The sequence below is a fragment of the Lampetra planeri genome, chromosome 5 (genome assembly GCF_965212315.1).
Source record: "Lampetra planeri chromosome 5, kcLamPlan1.2.h2, whole genome shotgun sequence".
Lineage (NCBI taxonomy): Eukaryota > Metazoa > Chordata > Hyperoartia > Petromyzontiformes > Petromyzontidae > Lampetra > Lampetra planeri.
In genome coordinates, this window is record NC_136111.1 from 17,054,938 (window position 1) to 17,075,910 (window position 20,973).

At 47.2% G+C, this 20,973-nt stretch overlaps 2 protein-coding genes across 9 annotated transcripts in view; both read left to right on the top strand.

The window, feature by feature from the left end:
• Positions 1-254: 254 nt before the first annotated feature.
• On the top strand, positions 255-10,325 carry LOC144719038 (ER lumen protein-retaining receptor 1). Its single transcript, XM_078594786.1, has 5 exons — positions 255-435; positions 1,789-1,889; positions 2,906-3,064; positions 5,636-5,888; positions 8,069-10,325. Exons 1-5 carry the CDS (start codon positions 345-347, stop codon positions 8,101-8,103), a joined length of 639 nt encoding a protein of 212 aa, XP_078450912.1. The 5' UTR covers positions 255-344; the 3' UTR covers positions 8,104-10,325.
• A 5,642-nt stretch (positions 10,326-15,967) lies between these two features.
• Positions 15,968-20,973, top strand: part of LOC144719035 (myosin-10-like) — a 79,716-nt gene continuing 74,710 nt past the window's right edge. For all 8 annotated transcript variants that reach the window (XM_078594775.1, XM_078594779.1, XM_078594777.1 and 5 more), the window contains exons 1-2: positions 15,968-16,080; positions 19,324-19,469. In XM_078594775.1, the coding sequence (XP_078450901.1) occupies positions 19,347-19,469 (123 nt within the window). In that variant the 5' untranslated portion in view covers positions 15,968-16,080; positions 19,324-19,346. The remainder of the gene's footprint in view (positions 16,081-19,323; positions 19,470-20,973) is intronic.

The window sequence follows — 20,973 nt, forward strand, 5'->3', positions numbered from 1 at the left end:
CAAGAAGAAGCCACCGGATTATAAGACGCGCACCCCCCAACTTTTGCTTTCACTTAAAGCGCGGGGGGGGGGCACCTGTGCGTCTTATAATCGAGAAACCACGGACCCCGTCTCGTCTCACGTCACCCCCCCCCCCCCCACGTTGCTCCGTTCCAATTGGTCAACGACCCTGCCGGGGGCGGGGCGAGATGGATGTGGTGGGAGGGAGGGGGCGGTGACGGCGGCGGAAGGGGCGGGGCTTTACCGCGCGGGTGACGTCACCGGGGCCACGTCGGCGACCGCCATCTTGCGCGCGATATCGCGGGAGCCGGGAGAGCGCTGAGGCGGCCGTGTCAAAGTGAGCCATGAACGTGTTCCGCCTGGCCGGAGACCTCTCCCATCTCCTCGCCATCATCATCCTCCTCCTCAAGATATGGAAGACGAGGTCGTGCGCAGGTGAGGGTCGCGCGCGGTGTGGCAAGCCCGGTTGCCCGCGGTGGAGCGGAGGCCCACCGTGAACTGGGACTCGATAAACCATCGGGGCCTGGGTGGTAATAATTCGTCATTCTTCGCGATTGTTTTCGTCCCGCATCTCTTTGCCCGAGTCTCAAGATGCTCTCGCATCGCTGTGATGTGTTACTGAGCTACCGCCGCACGGCCAGACTCTCGTTTCGTTTGTTAATAACGCTTCCTGTGGGCATTGGGAGCACGGGGGGCGGGCAGGCGGGCGACCTCGTCAAAGGGGTTCGCTGCGGTGTCCGTCTCCTGGCCCACCCCGTAACGCAGATGGGGTGTGGACGACTTTGTTGGAACGCTGCTTACATCCCACGAACTTGTGTTGCCTCCCAAACACCGCGTTGTCCGCCACGCCCGGCGTGGGAGGTTGTCCGGTGTTGTCCTCACGAGAGACGCTGTCATTCAAAAAATGTCTCCCATTTGCTAAATGTTTAAGCGCTCACCATTGTAATGGGGAGTGGATTACGGTGAGTTAATCGTTTTGTGAGGTCTGGTCTCGTCCGTGTGTTGGATGCCTCAATTGCTCTGCTGATGGGACATTCCTCGTGCGTATGGCGGGGACCAGATTGTCCATTGGATGACAATTGTTGGACCATCACAGAGTGGTACTTGATAATGCGCGAAGTGGCGGTGATGCTACCGAGATGTTTAACTCGCCTGCTCAGAGGCCGCGTTGTGGGCAACTTAAATCGGGCCGATGTCGGTGAATGCGAGAGTGAGTATGCCTGGTACTGTAGTTAGTGTCTATAGCAATAGGGTCCTTTAGAGTCTTAATGACGCCAGGAGCCGCCCCTGCTAACACAGGCTCGGCACGTCCGTTGTATATATATCACTTATTTCGCACCGTGCGTTGCTAATCGAAGGCGCGGGGGAAGGACAACAAATAAACAGGAAATAAGAGCCCGACCTGAAATTAAAGGAGCAGTGAACTCAGGAAGTTTGGAGACAATTGTAAAAAAAAATGCCTTTTCAAAACTAAATGTATGGCGATGACACCTTAAGAGGAGCAATTGGCCAGGTCGAGATACATTAAAGGAGCTGTAATGAATGAGTATCCTTTGTGTTATATGTATTCGTCTTTAAGTATTTGATACTAAGTGTATGTTAATGGGGGACAAAACTGTTCGTTGGTCAATATAAAAATAGATTTGTACTATAGTGTAACGTGCAGTCTATAGCTATGTCAGTCCTTCGGACTTTTTCATTATTTGTTTTATATCCCACATCTATGGAGGCCATGGGCTCTCGGTGTATCCTTATGCAAACATTTGAATGTGTGTGTGTTGTGCATAGGTATATCGGGCAAGAGCCAGATCCTATTTGCCCTGGTGTTCACAACCCGATACCTGGACCTGCTGACCAACTACATTTCCCTCTACAACACTACCATGAAGGTGGGTCCCCTCTCCACGTTGGCTCTTCCCACTGTGTCACCTCCCTCCCTGCCCCCCGGGTCTCGCTGTACCACAGGCCTCTGATGTCAATTAATTAACAAACAGATCTAGACTAGTGCTGCCAAAAGACGCATTTTTTGAAAAGAGAAACTTACAATAGTAGACAAATATTAACAGTATAGAAATTGTCACATTGCAGACATATCGCAAACTTAACGAGCAACCCATCGGTACTACTATTGAAATGGCACCGTTTGTCCCAGCAGCATCTGTGCACACCCCAAGCGTATACCTGTAGTTCAGTTCCACGTCACATTCTTTCACGGTGTTTGAGTACTTTCATGTTTTATTACTTTCTCTTGGCACATTTTATGTGGGTGAACTGATAATTTTTTTACGCTTAATGACATGCAACTTGTTTTTAGTGTCTTGTGCAGGGGACATCTTACGGGGTTTTTTCTTGTCGGACATTGCTTCTATTTTTTAGCAATATCATAAATGCTAGATCATAGCAAAAGACTGTCAACAAAATAATATAATGAATGCTGGGGCTGAAGTGGTAGTGCAATGGCTAGCATGCCGCGCTATGAATCTGGATATCAGAGTTAGATTCCTGACCACAACCAACATCTGTGGTAATTGATATCTGATCTAGTCCTAGATCTCGCTTCACCAACTAGTGCTAACCAGTGTGAGATGTCTCTGTGTTTTGTCTCTCAAATGTAGTTCTACCTGATGACGGTTGCTTGTATTGCAATCGAAACGCTATACTCTATTATTTAATTTATTTTCTTTCTATGTGACTTTACCGAAAGAACCAAGAGTAATTCCTGCAGTCACGAAAGCTTCAAATCATATTTAATATTACCAACACCGTGGAAACTTCACATTCTAGACTGCTTTGATAAAGATTCATGGACATATATTGGTGCCTCAATATTTTTACAGGTAAATTCAACTAACACATTTTATTAAAGTAACACCAAAAATCTTCACTTGCTGTGTGATGCGAGCAGGTCATTTACATAGGCTGCTCCTATGCGACGGTGTGGATGATCTACTCCAAGTTTAAGGCAACGTATGACAGCAATCACGATACATTCCGCGTGGAGTTCCTGGTGTTGCCCGTGGCACTGCTATCCCTGGTGGTCAACCATGACTACTCGGTAGTGGAGGTAATGGCACACAGACACCGCGTGCGTACGGTTCGCACGTCACCCGGCCAGGGCTCACAGTAGATCGCAAACGGGTGGCGGCTGGTTTCAACGGAACTGCTTTCACAACTCGGCTGGCGATGCACGGTCACACAGTGGCTGTTCGTGTTCACTTACAATGCAGTACGATTTTAATTTGTAAGTGCCAAAAGACGTTTGCATTTCAACATCCCAAAAAGCAATGTGTGGTTTATTGGATCATGGCGAAAGATGATGGCATTTTGTCGATGTTCGAGTCAAGTGAATATGATCAGACAAACAGGAGTGGAGAAGAGAAAGGTAATAAGCATTGATTGAAATGGAGAGCATATGGCCAGAACGATGGAGCTCCAAGCTGCGGGCACAGCAGTGGAGTAAGAGCAACTAACCATTGAACACAAGTTGACTAGGAGTTTGCATTATTAGACCTGAGCGTGCTCCAAAGCCAGGTTTAACTAGAATCTGCTCTGGAGCATGGTGCCAGCCATGCACAGTATTTCGATGAACTGAACTGCTGCTCGTGCTTCTTTGAAAGCAACCGAGCAGCTCAAGTCTGAGTTGAGCCATGGTAAGAGACCAACTCAGCAGCAGAGCTGTGACTAAGAATACGGCCCCGAGGCCTTAGTTGCTGGAGGAGGGTGATCCATCATTTTGTAAGTGGTGGGTGGCCCAGGAACGTTGTCACCATTACTGAAGATCACCAAGCCTGTGAGTCTGCTCGCAAGACGGGAACATTGAAGTCAGTGGCACACGCCACTGCTGTCCTGAAACTATGAGCGTGTCTTTAGTTGTTCCCGTTACACTGTTTGACCTGTTCACATGATATGGTTAAGTGCAAAAGAGAATGTCTAAAGGAACTTTTCAATCATTATCAGTCAGGTTTTAAAATTAATTATTCATCAAGAGCAATCACACTAGTCACCTTTTAAGTGTTTTTTTATTCCACAATTAACTTATTCCTGTGAGCAGTCATAACTTTATAAATGGAGTAAAGTTTTTTTTATGTTTAAGCATGTGTAACTTGAGGAGCTTTACGTGTTTGGCATGTTTGTTTTACATGTATGAGTTTGCTCGTTTGCTTTGTAGTGTTTGCCTTGGCTTTAGGTTTTTGTGGTCGTTGTTAAATTGCCTGAAGCAAGGTTGAATTAAATAAGTGCCCTTTCTTGACAAACACACGTTCACATACCTCTTTCAACGACAATACCCGTCATTCAAGACACGTGTTTAGACTCAAGGAAAATTCATGTTTTGCATGTATTAAACTGGTCAAATTCAGGAGGTCACCATCGACAATACCACCGATGCCCACTGCACTTTGTCACGGCTTCCTTCTGCTAAATCCTGCAGCTGTTTCAAAGTGACACCAAACTACATTTGTCCACTCTTTATTCCCATCACCCCCATCTGTCCGATCCTCGGGCTCCCCCTTGACCACCGAGCTCTGGGTGCATCTGCAATGGCCTGGTGGACACGGTTAACTCCGATTTGATTTTCACTCTTCCTTCCTCACACTCTTAAACTAAACAATTTTTATAGTTTCCCAGGTAAGGCCCACTGAGCTGTATGTAGCTCTTTTTCAGAAGCGACTTAGCCACTAACGATAGCTCAGTGAAGTGACTTATCAAGTAGAAATTTATCGCAGCCAAATATTCTTAAACGCATGACTTTGATTCTAAATGTGGAGGGAAAAACCGAACTACTCGGAGAGAAATGCACGCGACCACGGGGCGATAACATACAAACTCCAAATATACAGGCGTCAGGGTCGGATCCTAACCCACGACCCCCTGCATAACAGGCGAGATATGGGGAGAGACTTTTCTCCCACCAAAGGAAATGCAATTGCCACCGACCCCAAGGCAGCACAAATGAAGATGAGCATCGGCCCAATTCTTGTTGGGCAAGGGGAAATATTTTAAGATCTAGGAATGGTGAGAAACTCGAGGGATGGAAAGGCGCGTGCAGGCTGGAAACAATGATGCGTAATTATACACACACAAGATTTCTTGACAGCAAAGGGCGAGCGTACCTTTTGCTGTCTAGCAATCACCTTTGGAAGAGACTGCGTTGTAACAATCGGCATGCTATATATGTAGTCACCAGCAGAGGGCAGCAGAGGTGACTTGGGGATGCCTTGAATTGACAATTCTTGTGTGGTTGTGCGGTAAGCTTTGTGGTTCCGTTGCTCATTTTGCTGTCAAGGGGAGAGTCTGCACACATGCTTATATCTATTCACTCTGAGGATTATAAGAAACCCTTTGTGTACCATGCACGAACTTTGTGTTGAGTCTTACGTGTTAAAACCTACGTGTTAAACTGTTGAATCTTGTGTGCCAAAATAATTGTAATCTAAACCCATTGTCTACCAAACTCTATTTGCATAGCCATTGAGTGCTAAATACAACTTTTCTTAAAATACATTCTGTCCACCTCCCATTGTATACCAAATACCTTGTGTACCACGTGTGGCGTTCACCAAGCTCCTGTCATATCACATCCCACGTGTACCACGCTCAATTGTGTACCCTACTCATTGTGTACCACTGCCCCCAGATCCTGTGGACCTTCTCCATATACTTGGAGTCGGTGGCCATCCTGCCCCAGCTCTTCATGGTGAGCAAGACGGGGGAGGCGGAGACCATCACCAGCCACTACCTTTTTGCGCTGGGCGTCTACCGCACCCTCTACCTCTTCAACTGGATCTGGCGCTACTTTGCCGAGGGATTCTTCGACCTGATCGCCATCGTGGCCGGCCTGGTGCAGACCATCCTCTACTGCGACTTCTTTTACCTGTACATCACTAAAGGTGCGGGGCGGGAGGCGCAACATGAGCAATCGCCAGACTTGGAACGATTAGCAATTCATCAATCTTTATTTTACTTGCCAATATCACCCTCAATAAAATAGGCATTCGTGCACATGACCCCGGAACGGTACAGTAGGCCACAAGCAACAGGAATTAAAAAAGCTCGTCACTCCCCAGTATCTAACATTGATAATTTCACGCAAATAATGATGAAAAATGTATGATTAGTTTACCAACCTTCACCAACCGGCACTGACCAGAGTGGTGAAGTATGGTTAAACACGCCACATGACCAACACGGTTTGGTGAGGCCTTCAACCAGCAAAATGTATTTTTCATGGGTTGTCAAATGACCAGTTGCGTTTTTACTTTCTGGCATCCATATCTGTTCGATCGCTCCAGAAAGTAAACTATATATGACTAACATTTAAATGGCTTTTGGAATTGATAATGGACTATTTAATTGATTATCACAATGACACTACTCGGTCAAAACCCTCGTAACGATCCCCAGCAATTCATCTATCGAACTCAATTCCTTTGCTCGCCATACACGCATTAAATCTTGTATGTGAGAATGCAGCTGCCTATGTGCAAGTTGTCGGCTATTATTACATTGTACGTGAAGCTGAAAATGAGACAAGAAGAAACACAACACACAATACAAACAAGGTGATAAAAATGAGACGAGATATAGCCGGTAATTAAATACAATTTTTTCCCTTGGAACCTGGCATCATTGCATGTCTCGTGGATGCCCTATGCTCAAGTGAACTTTGAGAGCCATGGGGGGGTAGGGTTTTGAACATTCTCTCGCCCCCTTGGTATCGCACCTTCCCAACTATCAATGGTGCAATAGGTCTCCTCAATGCTACAGCTAAGTTACATACTGGTCGTTTAAGCATTACAAAAGTACGAATTGCATATGGTATTAAAATTTAATGCATAACAATACGCAATGTACTGCTTATCTACAGTTTTATCTTGGAATGAAAATATACATTTTGATAGAAGTTTGAATTTCAGAACTTTTCTCCGTTTCGTGAACATTGCACTTAAAATGTACAGCGCTAGTTGCTGCATACTGCCTAAGTTTGCATAATAGTTGGTGCGTTTTTTATGAAAATTACCCAAAAGTTAAGTTTCAGTTTGGTTTTATGTATATATATCAGAAAGATTTTAAAAAGCAAAATTTACGAAATTGTCTTCTCAGTTCTATTTGACAATTATTTTTTGACTTGTGCTAACCCATTGGTCATCTGAAAGGGATAATCTCCAAGCTTTCCACATGGGTTATGTGTATTGTATGTGTGTTGTACGTGTGTTTGGGCTTGCATGGGAAGTGGTGGCATCGTGGTTCTTGCAATGCGCAGTGATATCGTCAACACAAGGTTCACTTCCTAACCATAGACACCATTGGTGCTTAATATTTGAACCGGTTCTGGGCTGTACCTACTTACAGTTTAAACATCAGTCTGAAATATCCAAAGGGTCCAGGCGTCACGTTAAACACGTCACCCACTCTTGTGTGCCGTGCCGACCACGATAAGCGTTCGTAAATCTATTCAACTATATTTTACCTGGTACGGCCCGCTGAATGATATAGCTCTTTTTCAGTAGCGACCTGGCCACAATTTGATATCCCAATGAAGTGGCTTATTGTGTGCAATTTTATAGTAGCCAAATACTCTTAAACGCATGTTTCAAAATGTGGAGGGAATAACTGGGTGGGAGAGAGAAAGAACATGCAAACTCCACATATACAGGCGTCAGGGTCAGGATTGAACCCAGGACCTGTATACCAGGCGAGGTAGTTAACATATCGCCACCGTGGCGCCACATCCGACGTTGTGTACGTCTAAATGTGTGGTGGTGTCTTCTTGGTTCTTTCGGTAAAGTCGCGTAGAATGGAAATAATAAAATAATAAAAATAAAACATAATAAAACGTCATTCAGACGCTGTCGCCTCGACAGACCTGGTTTTCACCTGAGGATGGCTTCTTGCGTTGTGGCCGAAACGTCGTGAGAATTGTTTTATTATGTTTTATTTTTATTATTTTTTTACTTCCCTTCTACGTGACTTTACCGAAAGAACCAAGAAGATGAATCCCTGCAGTCACGAAAGCTTTAAATCGAAATTGTGTGGTGGTGCTTTACCTTTGTGTTATTTTCACCCGCAGTCCTGAAAGGCAAGAAGCTGAGCCTCCCGGCCTGAACAGGTGTCGCGAGAGCTGCACGGACGCCCGTGCCTGCGAGCGCCAGCGGACGAGGCCCCCGCGCTGGGAGGATGCGGGGCCGGGCGGGGGGGGGTGCGTGCCGCCGGGGATGAGGAGGAGGCGACCGCCACCTCCTTCCTCCCCGCATCTTTCTTTTCTGGGGCTTTTTGTTATGGTGTTGTATATTTTTTAAATATCAAAAGTACATTCTCCTAGCTGGTGAACTTTCCATTTGTTTTAAAGTTAAACCACCTAATTATTGTTGTCGTTGAGGCCGAAACGAGTTTGTAGACGTTTGCATTAGCCACGACCGGGGGGGGGGGGGGGGTCCTTTGGGAAGGCATTTGTAATTTTCTTTATTAACTCACGACATGCAGTAAGTGTTCAACTCCTTGTGTAATGAGAAATTTCGAACTAACACGCGCACGCACACGAACTAGAACAATGTGCTTTTTTTATCGTCCAGTTGGGCGGTAGGTGGTTTACACAGCTACACGCTTTTCCCAGCTGTGATTGTCCCGGCTTGTGTCGCAGGGCTGGTCAAAATCCGCAAAAGCACACTCTCCACTGCAGTGACGGTCATCCTCATTGGCTGTGGGTGTGTGTGTAAGGGTTTTTTGTACTCTTAAATGTCAACAATTAGCGACCCACCCCACACAGCTATTAACCACCAAATACAATTTGTCAGGGTTGAATTTGTTACTCAAGGTGAGCAAAGCATGAGAAGAGGGGCACTTCTATTATTATCTCGTGGGTTGAGGGTTTTCCCAAGCTATGAGGTGGCAATGCACTGGCATGCATGGTCAGTTTGGACCCAGCCTCTGCTCAATTACGCGATTCCGTGAGCGTGGACACTTGCAGGAATTTTCAGCTACTTTTGTGAGGGGTCAAAGTTGTTCAGCTAAAACTTTCAGGCTATTGCATTAACTTCTTGAGCACCGTGAACACAATTTTCTTTCTGCACAGCTGCCAAGATCGGTCTTCACGCACGTTTTGTTTATGGCCGCGCTTTGGGGAAATCATCTGGCTGTGGCTCGAGAGTGCACGCACATGCACAACACGTGGGTGTTCATAGTCACGACATCGGCCTTTATTGTGGAGAGGCATTGCTTCTGGTGATAATGTGGCGTTTTGAAACTTAATGACAAACGTAGTCCATTGGCCAGGTCAGATGTCGGGAGTTCGCGAAACATTAAGTGGTACCGATTTTTCTGTATGGACAATAAAAGTGATAAATGGGAGCATTTTATTTGAAAAGCTTATCTCACAATACACCCATCTTGACCATATAAAGAAATTGGTTTTGTGGAAATTCCGAAGTCTTGTCACATTCGATGTGTTGATGAATAAGATAACTGATATTGACCTTTGGACTGATGGTGTGTGCATTGTAAAGGATTTAGCACAGTTTTAATGTATTCTGCCAACACAAAGCACTCTGATAATACGTGTGTGTAATCCATGGGTGCAGACCGGATAATTAACCAGTTGGTATCACCTGTGGTTGCAAAACTAGGTTTTTTGAAGTTTTATAATCACAGCTTTTTTGGGGTTGTAAACCATTGTTAAATTGGCCATATAAAATAACTTTTTCACTCCAAGTTTTGTCACTACACTTGGTACCGGTGCTGCTCTTCCATGGAATACTATAAAAACTGGTCATTCCAATTTCATTTGTCGATTGAATAATGCTGTAATTTTTTAGGAAAATCCCGGTGGTGCCTGCAGTTAGGCAATGTAATTTACTGGTCTGAACACTGTTATTTGTTTGCTAAACACACTGTGGTTCTTGCGCTGATTTTTTTGTTGCTCAAAGCATTTAACGTTATACTCCATTTTTCGTTCATGTACGTGCCTGGAAGCAGAGCTGTGTTTGGGCTGAACGTGATTGGGGAGGGGTGGCGTGGGGGGTGGGTGTGGTGGGGGGGACAAAGAAAACCCAGAATCAAATTGAAATAAATTTTGAGAACAGTTTTGAGTGTGTGCCTGTCACGCCAGATTGAGCGAGGCGTTATGCCGATGGGACCTCTAGAAATTGAGTAAGGTTGAGAACAAAGCGTCGACGAGCTCTCGAAGAAGTAGCTGTGCTCGGTGGAGCTTTGCGATGAGGTGAAGTGATTCGCCAGGCTTGAACAGTTAGTGTGGCGTGTGGTGGTATGATTTTGGTCATAATTCCGGCATTTGTCCGAGATGAACGAATTAAAACAATCAAAATTTCTAACCTCTGCGTGTTGAGTGTGTGAGTGTTGTGGAATGTGGCCGCCTCTGGGTGGCAATATCTTTTTAAATTCTTTATATTAAGTTCGCTTGCTTGCTTGTGCGCTTGCGACCATGCAAAATTTTCGGTCGTTTTTTAACCCACTTCCCGTGATCCAATCGAGCTGACATTTTGCACACAGACTCGTTGTGCGTGACAATTTATTTTAGTGAAAATTTTTTTCCAAAATTTTACACTTTTTAGGAAAAAATAAATTATATTTAATTACCAATTGCTTAATGGTGGCAGGCAATCATCTGACCCATAGGTGGCAGCCATCTCAAGCCAGAGGACGAGAGGACTCTAGCCGCCACGCATATAAAGGATTTATAGTGAAAAACTTTGTTTTTACGGGTTAATTTTTTCTGTATTTTGAGCCCTGGGGAGAGGCTGGGTATACATTTTTTTTTAAATATCTCCAGGTCAGGCCCACTGAGCTGTAAATAGCTCTTTTTCAGAAGCGACCTGGCCACGTTATAGCTCAAGTCACGTGGGGATGTATGGCAGCCAAGTACTCAACGCACGACCACACGGAGAGAACATGCAAACCCTAAATATACAGTAGGCGTCAGGGTCGTGATCGAACCCATGACCACATGTTTACCAGGGCAGATAATTAACATCTTGCCACCTTGATGCCCCACAATGAGAGCTGCTACCTCGTTGCTGCGACAAATCTCAGCATGAGAACGGTTTGAGTGGCTTGTCAGCATGAGGCTGTCGGGTACAATTAATATTCGCACCGAATGGCCCTTCTGGGAGTTGAGCACACAACAAAAACCTTTAAATATTGGTCAACACTGCCATAAATAATATATTTAGGTGACAATTTGGGCAATTACCCTTCGTGGAGAGAAGGGCTATGCCCGAACATCGCTTAACATGTATTATATTTTTTCGAGCAGTTATTGACACGTATGTTTGTTATTTGGGCACCACTGCCAGAGCAGTATCTACATTTTTTTGTATTGCTACCATTTGTTAGAAGAATTGCTAGGGGTAAGTTGCATAAAAGGTGCGTGGTGGTTCGAGGATTATGATTATTAGTCTGTGGACCATTAAAAACAGCAGTGCCAAAATCTTTACCAATTTTCGTAGCAAATTTAAATTAAATGGTGACCAGTTTAGCTTTGCATATGCTCTGTAATCCATACACAAGGCAACATTTTAGTTTTACTTCATATTGGCGTCGTGTTTAGAGACACCGTATTGACTTATGAAAATTAGTCTTGGGCATGACTTATGTTTGGTGGAGACTGGAGTCGCAGCAAAAGGAGGGATCGCGCCCAAGACTTATGTCCACCGTGGAGACGAACCGATGTCAACACCTCGTGTGCTGGAGTTGGAGGGATTATTGCATCCTGGGATACTAAAGGGTGGCGACGGCTTTGGGGAGGCCTGCATCCAGCAGTCCAGCAGTGGATAGATCTTGATTAAAGTTTTGCCACTTCAGGTAATCGAGACGAGTGAAATATCTGATGTGGATCATCATACTCGTAGTGGGGCGGGGGGGGTATAACCGGGCTCGAGCACCACGCGACCCCGCGGGTTGACTAATTGAACAGCTTATTTAGAATTGCCCTGTGAGCTGAGAAGCTCTTGAATCTGGTTTCATCAACAAAACAGAAACAACGTTTGCAAGAGGTCGCATCAAAATTATAAATACAATAAATGTAGCAATGAATAAAGGCAATTTTTTAAAAAATATTACTTAATTATAAATTAAATATGCAATAAACTGAACATTAAGATTAGAGAATAATTGCAAAATAGTGCATCTAGAGTGAGGATTAAGATAAAATATTGCAAAACGAGAAATAGAAACGCCTTTGGTAAAATGTTTCCTGTGCAAACATTCTAAATAACACTAGTAATCATAACAATAACCATGACATTGCTACACATTACAACAGAATAGGACTCATATACAGAATAATAATGGGGTCGCTAATTTGATGTCACGTGAAGTGGGAACGTGGTGATTGTCCTGCGCTCTTGACGCCCATCATCCGACGAAAGCCTAAGCCCTGGCCCTATCCCTGACCAGAACTTTTATTTTATTTTTTATTTTTCTTGGAGGAATCCGATGAGTTCAGAGGCTCTTTTCACAGATGTCCAGGAGGGGAGGCTCAGAAAGTTACAACAACAAACAATAGAATGCACACTGCAGGCCATCCGGAGCTGTGCTCCTGAAAAATGTACCGGTGTGAAACATATTCCATGAAAATGTCATTCCTGAGTTTGACCTTTTTAAAGAGTATGGGTGGGGGGGGGGGCATATAAAAACAGCGGTGTGCACAACGCAGTGTAAAAAAAAATATTTAAACCAATGAGAAACGCTCAACATAATTAGAAACGTCTTCTTGGTTCTTTCGGTAAAGTCACGTAGAAGGGAAATAATAAAATAAGAAAAATATAACAATAAAATTATTCTCACGACGTTTCGGCCACAACGCAAGCAGCCTCGCTGTCTCCCCGACAGACCTGTTCTTCACCTGAGGACGGCTGCTTGCGTTGTGGCCGAAACGTCGTGAGAATTATTTTATGTTTTTTATTTATTTTATTTTTATTTCCCTTCTACGTGACTTTAACGAAAGAACCAAGAAGATGAATATCTGCAGTCACGAAAGCTTTAAATCGAAATATAATTAGAAACGGTACAATATTTACCGTTTGCCTATCGTGCATTCTAATCTAGCCCTCACCCGTCGTCTGTAAATGTTGTTCCATCACTCGTTGATTTGACCAAGAGTTTCGTGGAGAGCCTGGTCCCAACTTCCTCCAGCCCCCCGATGCTACTATGCTGTGGCCAGTTGCATGCGATTTGCGTGAAAATTTCCCTTGGAGCCCACAGATCTACGTTGCAAACCAAGAGAAATGTCACTCTAGATGTATACAAATGACCCTAAACTCTAAACTTTAGTCTGATTGGAAAATAAAAACTTAGTCCTAATGCGAGCCCTTTTACACCACATATAATCCCCACCAGGCGACCCTTTAGCCAACAGACTGTATATCTTGAATTGCGGAAAGTTGCACGAACTTGGGGGGAAAAGGACATTGGAATGGAATTCCAAAGTGGAACTATGTAAGGGAAAGAGTCTCCGTTTTATGACTGTCGCCTGCTCCGAGTCTGTTGTAAAAGTTCCACGTTTCCATGACGGGACCTGTAAATTTGCCTCGCGTTTCCACTATCAAAACTGTTCCAGGATATTGTAATAAAGTTCAACACAATACCGTTACTAGATCTCGGTACAGGACAAATAACTTCCTGCCACCCGAAACACAAAGGGGCCGTCCATAAATGACGTCACGCGATTTTGGCCGATTTTTTTACTATCCCCCCCTCGTCACACGGCGTCATAAAAAGTCAGACCCCCCCCCCCTCAAATATGACGTCACAAAGCTCTGCCCCCCCCCCCCCCCCCCCAAATAAACATGCTTCATATCGCTTTAAACTATTGTCATAGTGCGTATTTAAGGTGGCGCTGCACTCTGACGTTGTAGGAGAAAACATTTATTAAAAGTCTATTTAATTAAGTAGAACGTGTTGTCTGTATTTATTTAAAGTTGCGCATTTTGACGTGACGTCACATTTCTCATACTCCCCCCCTCCTCGTCACACACCGTTACAAATATCTGACCCCCCCAGGTGCGTGACGTCATTTATGAACAGCCCCTAACCCCAAAAACCTATATTATGGACTGCAGCATTGTTGTAAATTCCGGCGCTTAAGTATTGCGTGACGTCATGCCATTATTCACCACCATGGCGTCATCACCTAGGCACAACATTTGTAGACGTTTGAGACTGACGTCATCCGCTATACCCGCTGCGGAATGACCCAGTTTCAGATTGGGCACTTGCGAATGACGCAATCCGCAGACAATCTTTTAATTACAATGACGCAATCAACCTGTGCTCTTCGGTATGACGTCACCGTGCAGGTGCTTTGAGCGAGACATCACAGCATTTTTTTCCTGCCGACGAAATCTTCTGGACGCCTCAGCCCGACGTCATGCCGTGTGGTTTGGGAATGACGTCATGTCACCGCCCTTTGCCTGCTTATAACGGTCGCGTTTTGTTTAGACATCGTACGCGCGACGCCAAAACAATTCAAGTGTCCGCGTGGTTTTTAAAGTGGAAGCCCCAGCATTGCCCAGCAATACATCACTGTCGTTTTCACTGCCTTACTCTATTGTTATATATTGATTTACTATACCGAGTACTGTCGAGTACTGTACTGTATTATCATGTATAGGGACGAAGCAGCCCGTCTAGGTGACGTCACAGAGGGTAGAGGGATTGAGGCTCCTCCCACAAATCCCCTTACCCCCCCCCTTCCTCCCCTATTCTTCACGTCACCCCAATTAACTATCCCAGACACCCAAACAACCAGTGGCGCTCCTGTGCCATTGAGGGCCCAAAGCAAAACATATTTTGAGTGCCCCCCCCACTCATTATAATTTGTGAACTCCAAGCGAAGATGACGGAAGAGGCGTTCGGCAATAGATAGAGATGTAGTGAGGCCAGATGTAATAGAGTATGAGATGGAGTCAGACAAGAGAAGAGAGATGCAGACATTATTGGAATGAGAGATATACTGTATTCATAGGCGTAATTATCGTGTTGTTTGTTCTGATTTTAATTCGAGATAATTATTGATTCACCCATATTTTCCATGAATCCAGGGCCCCCTTGCGTTGATTGAGGCCCTAAACGTTAGTTTCCTTATGCTTAGAGCCACCCCTGCCAATGAACCCCTCCGAGAACCCCGAATTAAACATCCACTTCCCGGAAACTAAACTCCCCAATAACCTCTCTTCACTTGCACCCCCCCCCCACTCCAAGGCCAACCCCCCATGACCGCTAGTGCTGCTGGGTATCCCCATCACCTCAAGTCACCCTGACATGCATTCCTACTCGGGGGGAGGGGGGCGGTGAGGAGGAGGGAAGGGTCCAGAAAAGAAGGGGGGTTGGGGGGTGGGGGCCCGAGACGAGGGGCGGGGCCCTCTGTAAGACAGGTGCGGGAGGGGCGGGGGTTATTAGGGGGCGAGAGCGTGATGCGAGGAGGTGGGGGGGGTGGGAGAGATTTGTAGGGGGTGGGCTCTATTAAAGGGGGCGGTGCGCGAGACGGGGGGCGGGGCCTATAAAGTGGGCGTGTAAGACGGTAGGCGGGGGAGGGGGTGCGCGAGACGAGGGGCGGGTTTATGGGGGGGCTAGGGGGGGGTGGCTAGGGGGGGGCGGCGCTAATTGAGGGGCGGGTTTATGGGGGGGGGCGGGTTTATGGGGGAGGCGGGGGGGGGTGCGCGAGATGAATAACGGGTCTATGGGGGAGGGGGTGCGAGAGACGAGGGGCGGGTTTATGGGGGGGGCGCTAATTGAGGGGCGGGTTTATGGGGGGGGGCGGGGGGTGCGCGAGATGAGTAACGGGTCTATGGGGGAGGGGGGGTGCGAGAGACGAGGGGCGGGTTTATGGGAGGGGTGGCTCGAAAAGTGGGGGGGGCGGGGGTGCGCGAGACGAGGGGCGGGCCCATGGGGGGGGGGGGAGGGGTCTATGTGAGGGGGGGGAGCGTGGGGAGGGTGCGCGAGACGAGGGGCGGGGCAGGCGGGGGGCCTGAGCGCGCTCATTCCGTCGCTGCTGCTGCTGCTGCAGGGCGCGCGCCGCTCTGCGCTGCTGCTGCTGCTGCTCTCGCATGAGCTAGCGGGGACCCCGAGGTGAGAGGCAAAGCCGGGGGGGGTGGGGGGGGGGTCCGGGTCGGGGGGTTGCGGTCAGGGTCCCGGTTGGTTCGAGCTGCTTGTGTGGGTTGTGTCCGGCTCAGAGTCCGGCTCCGCGAGGTGTGAGCCGCGTCCCTTCGGGCGGGAGAGCTCAACATGGCGCGGCCGGGTACCCGTTATTCGGGCCCGGGCAGGCCCGGGCAGTTGTGGCTGTGGTTGTTTGCTGTGGTTGTGTTTCATCCGTGGTGGTGGTGGTGGTGTGTGCTTGCTGAAATGGTTGAGCTGTGGTGGGGCCGTAGCGTGGTTGTGGTTTGGGCTGTGGCAACGTTGTGGCTTTGGCTGTTGATGTGGTTGGACTGCGGTTGTGTGTTGTCAGTGGCGGGGTGTGGCCGCTGTTGTGGTTGAGCTGTGGTTGTGGTTGTGCCGTGGTTGTCATTGTGGTTGGGTGGTGGACAGGTTGTGATTGTGGTTGAGAAATGGCTGAGGTTGTAGTGGAGATTGTGGAAGGGTTGCGGTTGGGTCGAGGATCGGTGGTGGTTTGGTTCTGGTAGGGCCGGAGTTGCATTTGAACTGTGGTTGTGATGGACTGTGGTTCCAAATGTGGTTAGGTTGCAAATGTGGTTGAGTGTGGGTGTTGCGAGTGCTTGGGTTCTGATCGTGGACGGCTTTGTGGTTGCCATGACCATTAAGTTATATTACCGATAAGTTCTACGTGGTTATCGTTGAGTTGATAATGTGCCTATGATGGTTATACTTGTCAATGTGGCTGTCACTGTGATTGTCGCCACGATTATGCCTGTGGTTGCCGATTTTAAATGACGGTGGGTTGTGTCCAGTGATTGTGGTAATTGCTGGGGGGGGGGGGTTGGCCGTGTTTTAACATTTTATTGCTTTTTTCGCCGCGTGGTTCGTGGTCTTTGTTTTGTCACGAACTGGGCCTGGCTTTGGAGTCGGATTCAGGGTGTTCCGGGCAGTTTAGAAGAGGCTCATCAGGGCAGTATCGTCCAAACTATCTTGCCTTCCTCCCTTCCCCATCCCCTACTTCCCTCCTCCTCCTGCTGCCTCTCATCCTCTCTTTGTGACCCCTTCTTCATCTACCCATCTACCCAACCCCCCCCCCCAACCCCCAACCCTCCAATTCCCATTCCCTGACTTATTAATTATTTAATCCCAGGTCTCCCTTAACAGAGGGATTCCAATTATCAAGGGGATCTTAGCTTACAGCGCTTTGTTAATCAATTGCTTGGACGAAGGCCTCGCAATATCTTGCCGGTCCGTAGAGATTGTTTGACCATACTTCACCACGCTGGTCAATGCGGGTTGGTTGGAGGCCAGGACCGATTTAGGTACAGTGTCACTTGCCACAATGGTAATCAAACTCGTGTCTTTGGCGTTTTTCGTGCAGTGCGTTTAACCCACAGCGCCACCAGCCAGTCCGCTTTGAAAGGGCTCATATCTGGTTATTAAAACGTTCACTTTCTACCAAACTGATTGTGGCCTCATTGTTCCCGCCAGTCGGAATCTCTCCCCATCTCCCCCCCCCACCCTGTTAGCCTACTGTCCCTCTCCCGCTTGCCCCCACCACACCCCCTGTTCCCTTCCCATGCCCCTACACCCCTTGCCAAGGGCAGCCGCTGCCCCTCCTGCTGCCCCTCCAGCTGCTGCAACTGCTGTCGACTGCCCCAGCAGCCCCCAGACATGTGCCGCAAAAGAGAAACCCCTGGAGTTTTCGCGCGCCGAAAAATTGTGCCATCGTCATAATGGGGGCCGCACAGGCCACGGGTGTATTTTGTGCGGACGAATATAGACGGTCCACACGGTGGCTACTCTGTTACCCCCCCCCCCCCTTGGCTAAAATTAAACCCGTATTCGCAGCATGAGTCACGTAACGTAACAAATGTTCCTTTAAAAGCAGCGAAGCCGCCGCCTGTTCTTGGATTCCCAATTGGAGCCGGTGCTGCAGAGCCTCTGCTCGTTTGTCACCAAGGTGTAGTAGCGTTTGGCAGGTTCCGCAGTGATGGGGGGGGGGTGACAGGAGGTGGGGGGGGGTCCCAGCTCTCTTGCTGTCTGACTCGGTAAATGCGTCTTCATGAGCCTGAATAATCCACGGTGTGATTTCGTGGCGACCGTTAAGACCTTAACCGCACGGCAGGGAGGTTATTTTACGAGTTGCCACTGAGGCCAAAAAAAAAGGGTTTATGGTGTACGGTATTGGCACGAAATTTATTAACCACATCAGCTCGATATCCGCATTAGGGGGAGCCTGGCGGTGGTGATGGCTTTGCTGGTGCTGCTGGTGATGGTGGTGGTGTCGTGTTGTGAATGCTTATAATGGTTTGTCTGGCGATCGAAGTGTGATATTTGGTTGGTGGTGTTGATGGGATTTCTGGTGAAATAGTGAGGCTGTGTGTGGTTATTTAGCGCTGCTAAGTGGTGTACGTGGGCCTGGTGAAAATCCATTAATCTGGTAGTGGTGTCTCTAGTATTCATTGTGTGCCTGGTGATCAAGGCATGCATGGTACCATAATGGTGTGTCTATTGCTTAGAGGTGCTGTGTGGTGGAGTGTATGGTACTTGGTGTGCATTATAGTGGTGTGTGTGGTGATGGAGGTGTGTGTGTGTGGCGACAGAGATGTGTGTGGGGTGCAATGGAAAAGATGTGTAACGCCTCCACGGTGTGACGTGCGCGCTTACGGAGGTGTGCGTGGCGATGGAGTGGTGGTGCATGGTGTGTAATGGAAGAGGTTTGCGCTGTGGCGACTGGGCCTCTTGGCGTGCGGCGCGCAGAGTGACAGCAGCTGTGCCACCCCTGCATCTGCGGGCCAACTCGGAGGGCCTAATCCGAGCTTACTGTGCTCACGGGGCCGGCAGGGCTATTGTCGCCTTTTGTAGGTGTGTGATTGGATTGCTGTGTACAGTCACAGCATTGCCTAACGGCGATACAAAAATTAGTTGTTTCTGCATTTCGGTGTCGTAATCCAAGCCGTGGTCAATTATGTCATGGCCGTGGCAGTTGAGCGATGATATCTTCGTTCGGCATCGAGCGCCAAGATTCTGGGGCGCGTTGCGTCCCCGTGTCACGCTTTATATTTACACGCAAAAGTCATCGGCCGTGAACCATTCGTTAGTGTAGCAATCTTAGCCGGACCGCTTTTGGCTCCCGCCAATGGAAAGCATTCATGTGACCACGTCGCCTAAAATCGCACGCATGATGTTTTTGCGCGTGGCCCTCCATCCGCACAGCAAAGGCCACAGGGAGCATCATCATGTCCGCCCAGCAGGCCGCCACAGGGAGCGTCATGGCGCACCGGAGCAGCATCAGCTTTTCGGAGGACCCAGACAAGTATCTGTATGTTGACAAGGGCGTCGTCTACAACATGGCTACACAGGTACGCTGTAAGCCACGCGGCGTCTGTCCCTGCATGCCTGCTCCTTCGAGCCGTGATGACGTCGTGGGACTTGGCTGTGCCTGGCCGTTGCTCGCTGTGCGGTCACTGAGAATCGCCGCCGATGTGTGACCACGGCTTTCCCCCTCACGACCACCCACCACCACCAACACCCACTGGACACTGTTTGAGTGGAACTCGTGTTTTTTATTTTATTTGAGCAGGCGAGAGGCAATTGAAATGAGATGGTTCTTTGCTCAGCAGAGCTGAGAAGAAAATGCAGAGGCCACAAGTGCAAGAGCGGCGTGCAAAGAAACGGAATAAAGTAGACTTTAGTGCACGTCATTAACGCTCTGCTGAATTATATGTTAACATCCGTATAATATCAACAAATTTCGAACAATCGAAATGCAATACTGCGTCAGTGAATGACGTTGCATTGGTACATAGACTTAAACTAAGATTTACACCATTGGTACCTCATTTGCCAGTAAAAAATGTGAGACTAGGCTCTAAGGAAAGCTGTCTCGGGTGTGGACCAATCAACTTCAAGGACAGAGCATACATTATCAGAGTTATGTGTTTTTGTTTGCATTATGACTGCAGGTGTTGTGGTCTATGCAAACATGACTCCTCGTAAAAAAAGGTGTCAGTTTTGTTGCAAGATAAAAGGGTAAAAAAACAATTATAAAACTAAGATGCTAATGTCTTGCAAACCCCCATTCCAGAAGAGACAGTGACAGGGTCGAATGTAGAACCCTGATAACGATGTTAATGTTTCCTTTTTGTTTCGTGACTATAAATGGTGTTTCTGCACTTGAACGCAGCACAGATACATTACCACACCAATGCTGGTTCGAGATAAGACTTCACATTGTAAATCCAGAGAAGTAAGTTGATTTATCGGGGATGCAATGTCATTCCCCGTAATTGGAATATCAAAATATCATTACATTTTACTACGCAGCAAAGCATAGATAAAACCAAACTATGTTGGAACAGTTTGTGCTTCACTGAATATTGCTGATGGTGTAATTTCACGATCGTCATCATCACAATTCGCTTGATAATGTAAAACTAAGAATGGTGATCATATTCGGCCATGTGGTGCAGACAATCGGAAGGTCACGAGTTGAATTTTGAGGCCTCCCTGGTGTCAATGAAATGAATACCACTTTTTTGAAAAGACACCATCAGCTGTCCAGAGCAAAACTGTGATTATATAGATTATTTGGCAGCTGCTATAAATTTCCACGTGATAAGCCACTTGGTTGAGCCATCATTTGTTGCCAGGTCGCTTCTGAAAAGAAGCTAATAGCTCCGTGGGCTTTACCTGGTAAAATAAAAAATATTTTTTTTCGTGATTAATTTTCCTTTACTTGCACTCCTCGTGTTTTTGTAATGTTTGTTCTTGTAACTTTCTGACCCGCCTCTACTGGACATCTGTGAAAAAGCGCTTTGTAGCTCTTCGGATTCTTCCAGTATAAATATTATGATCCTGGATTGT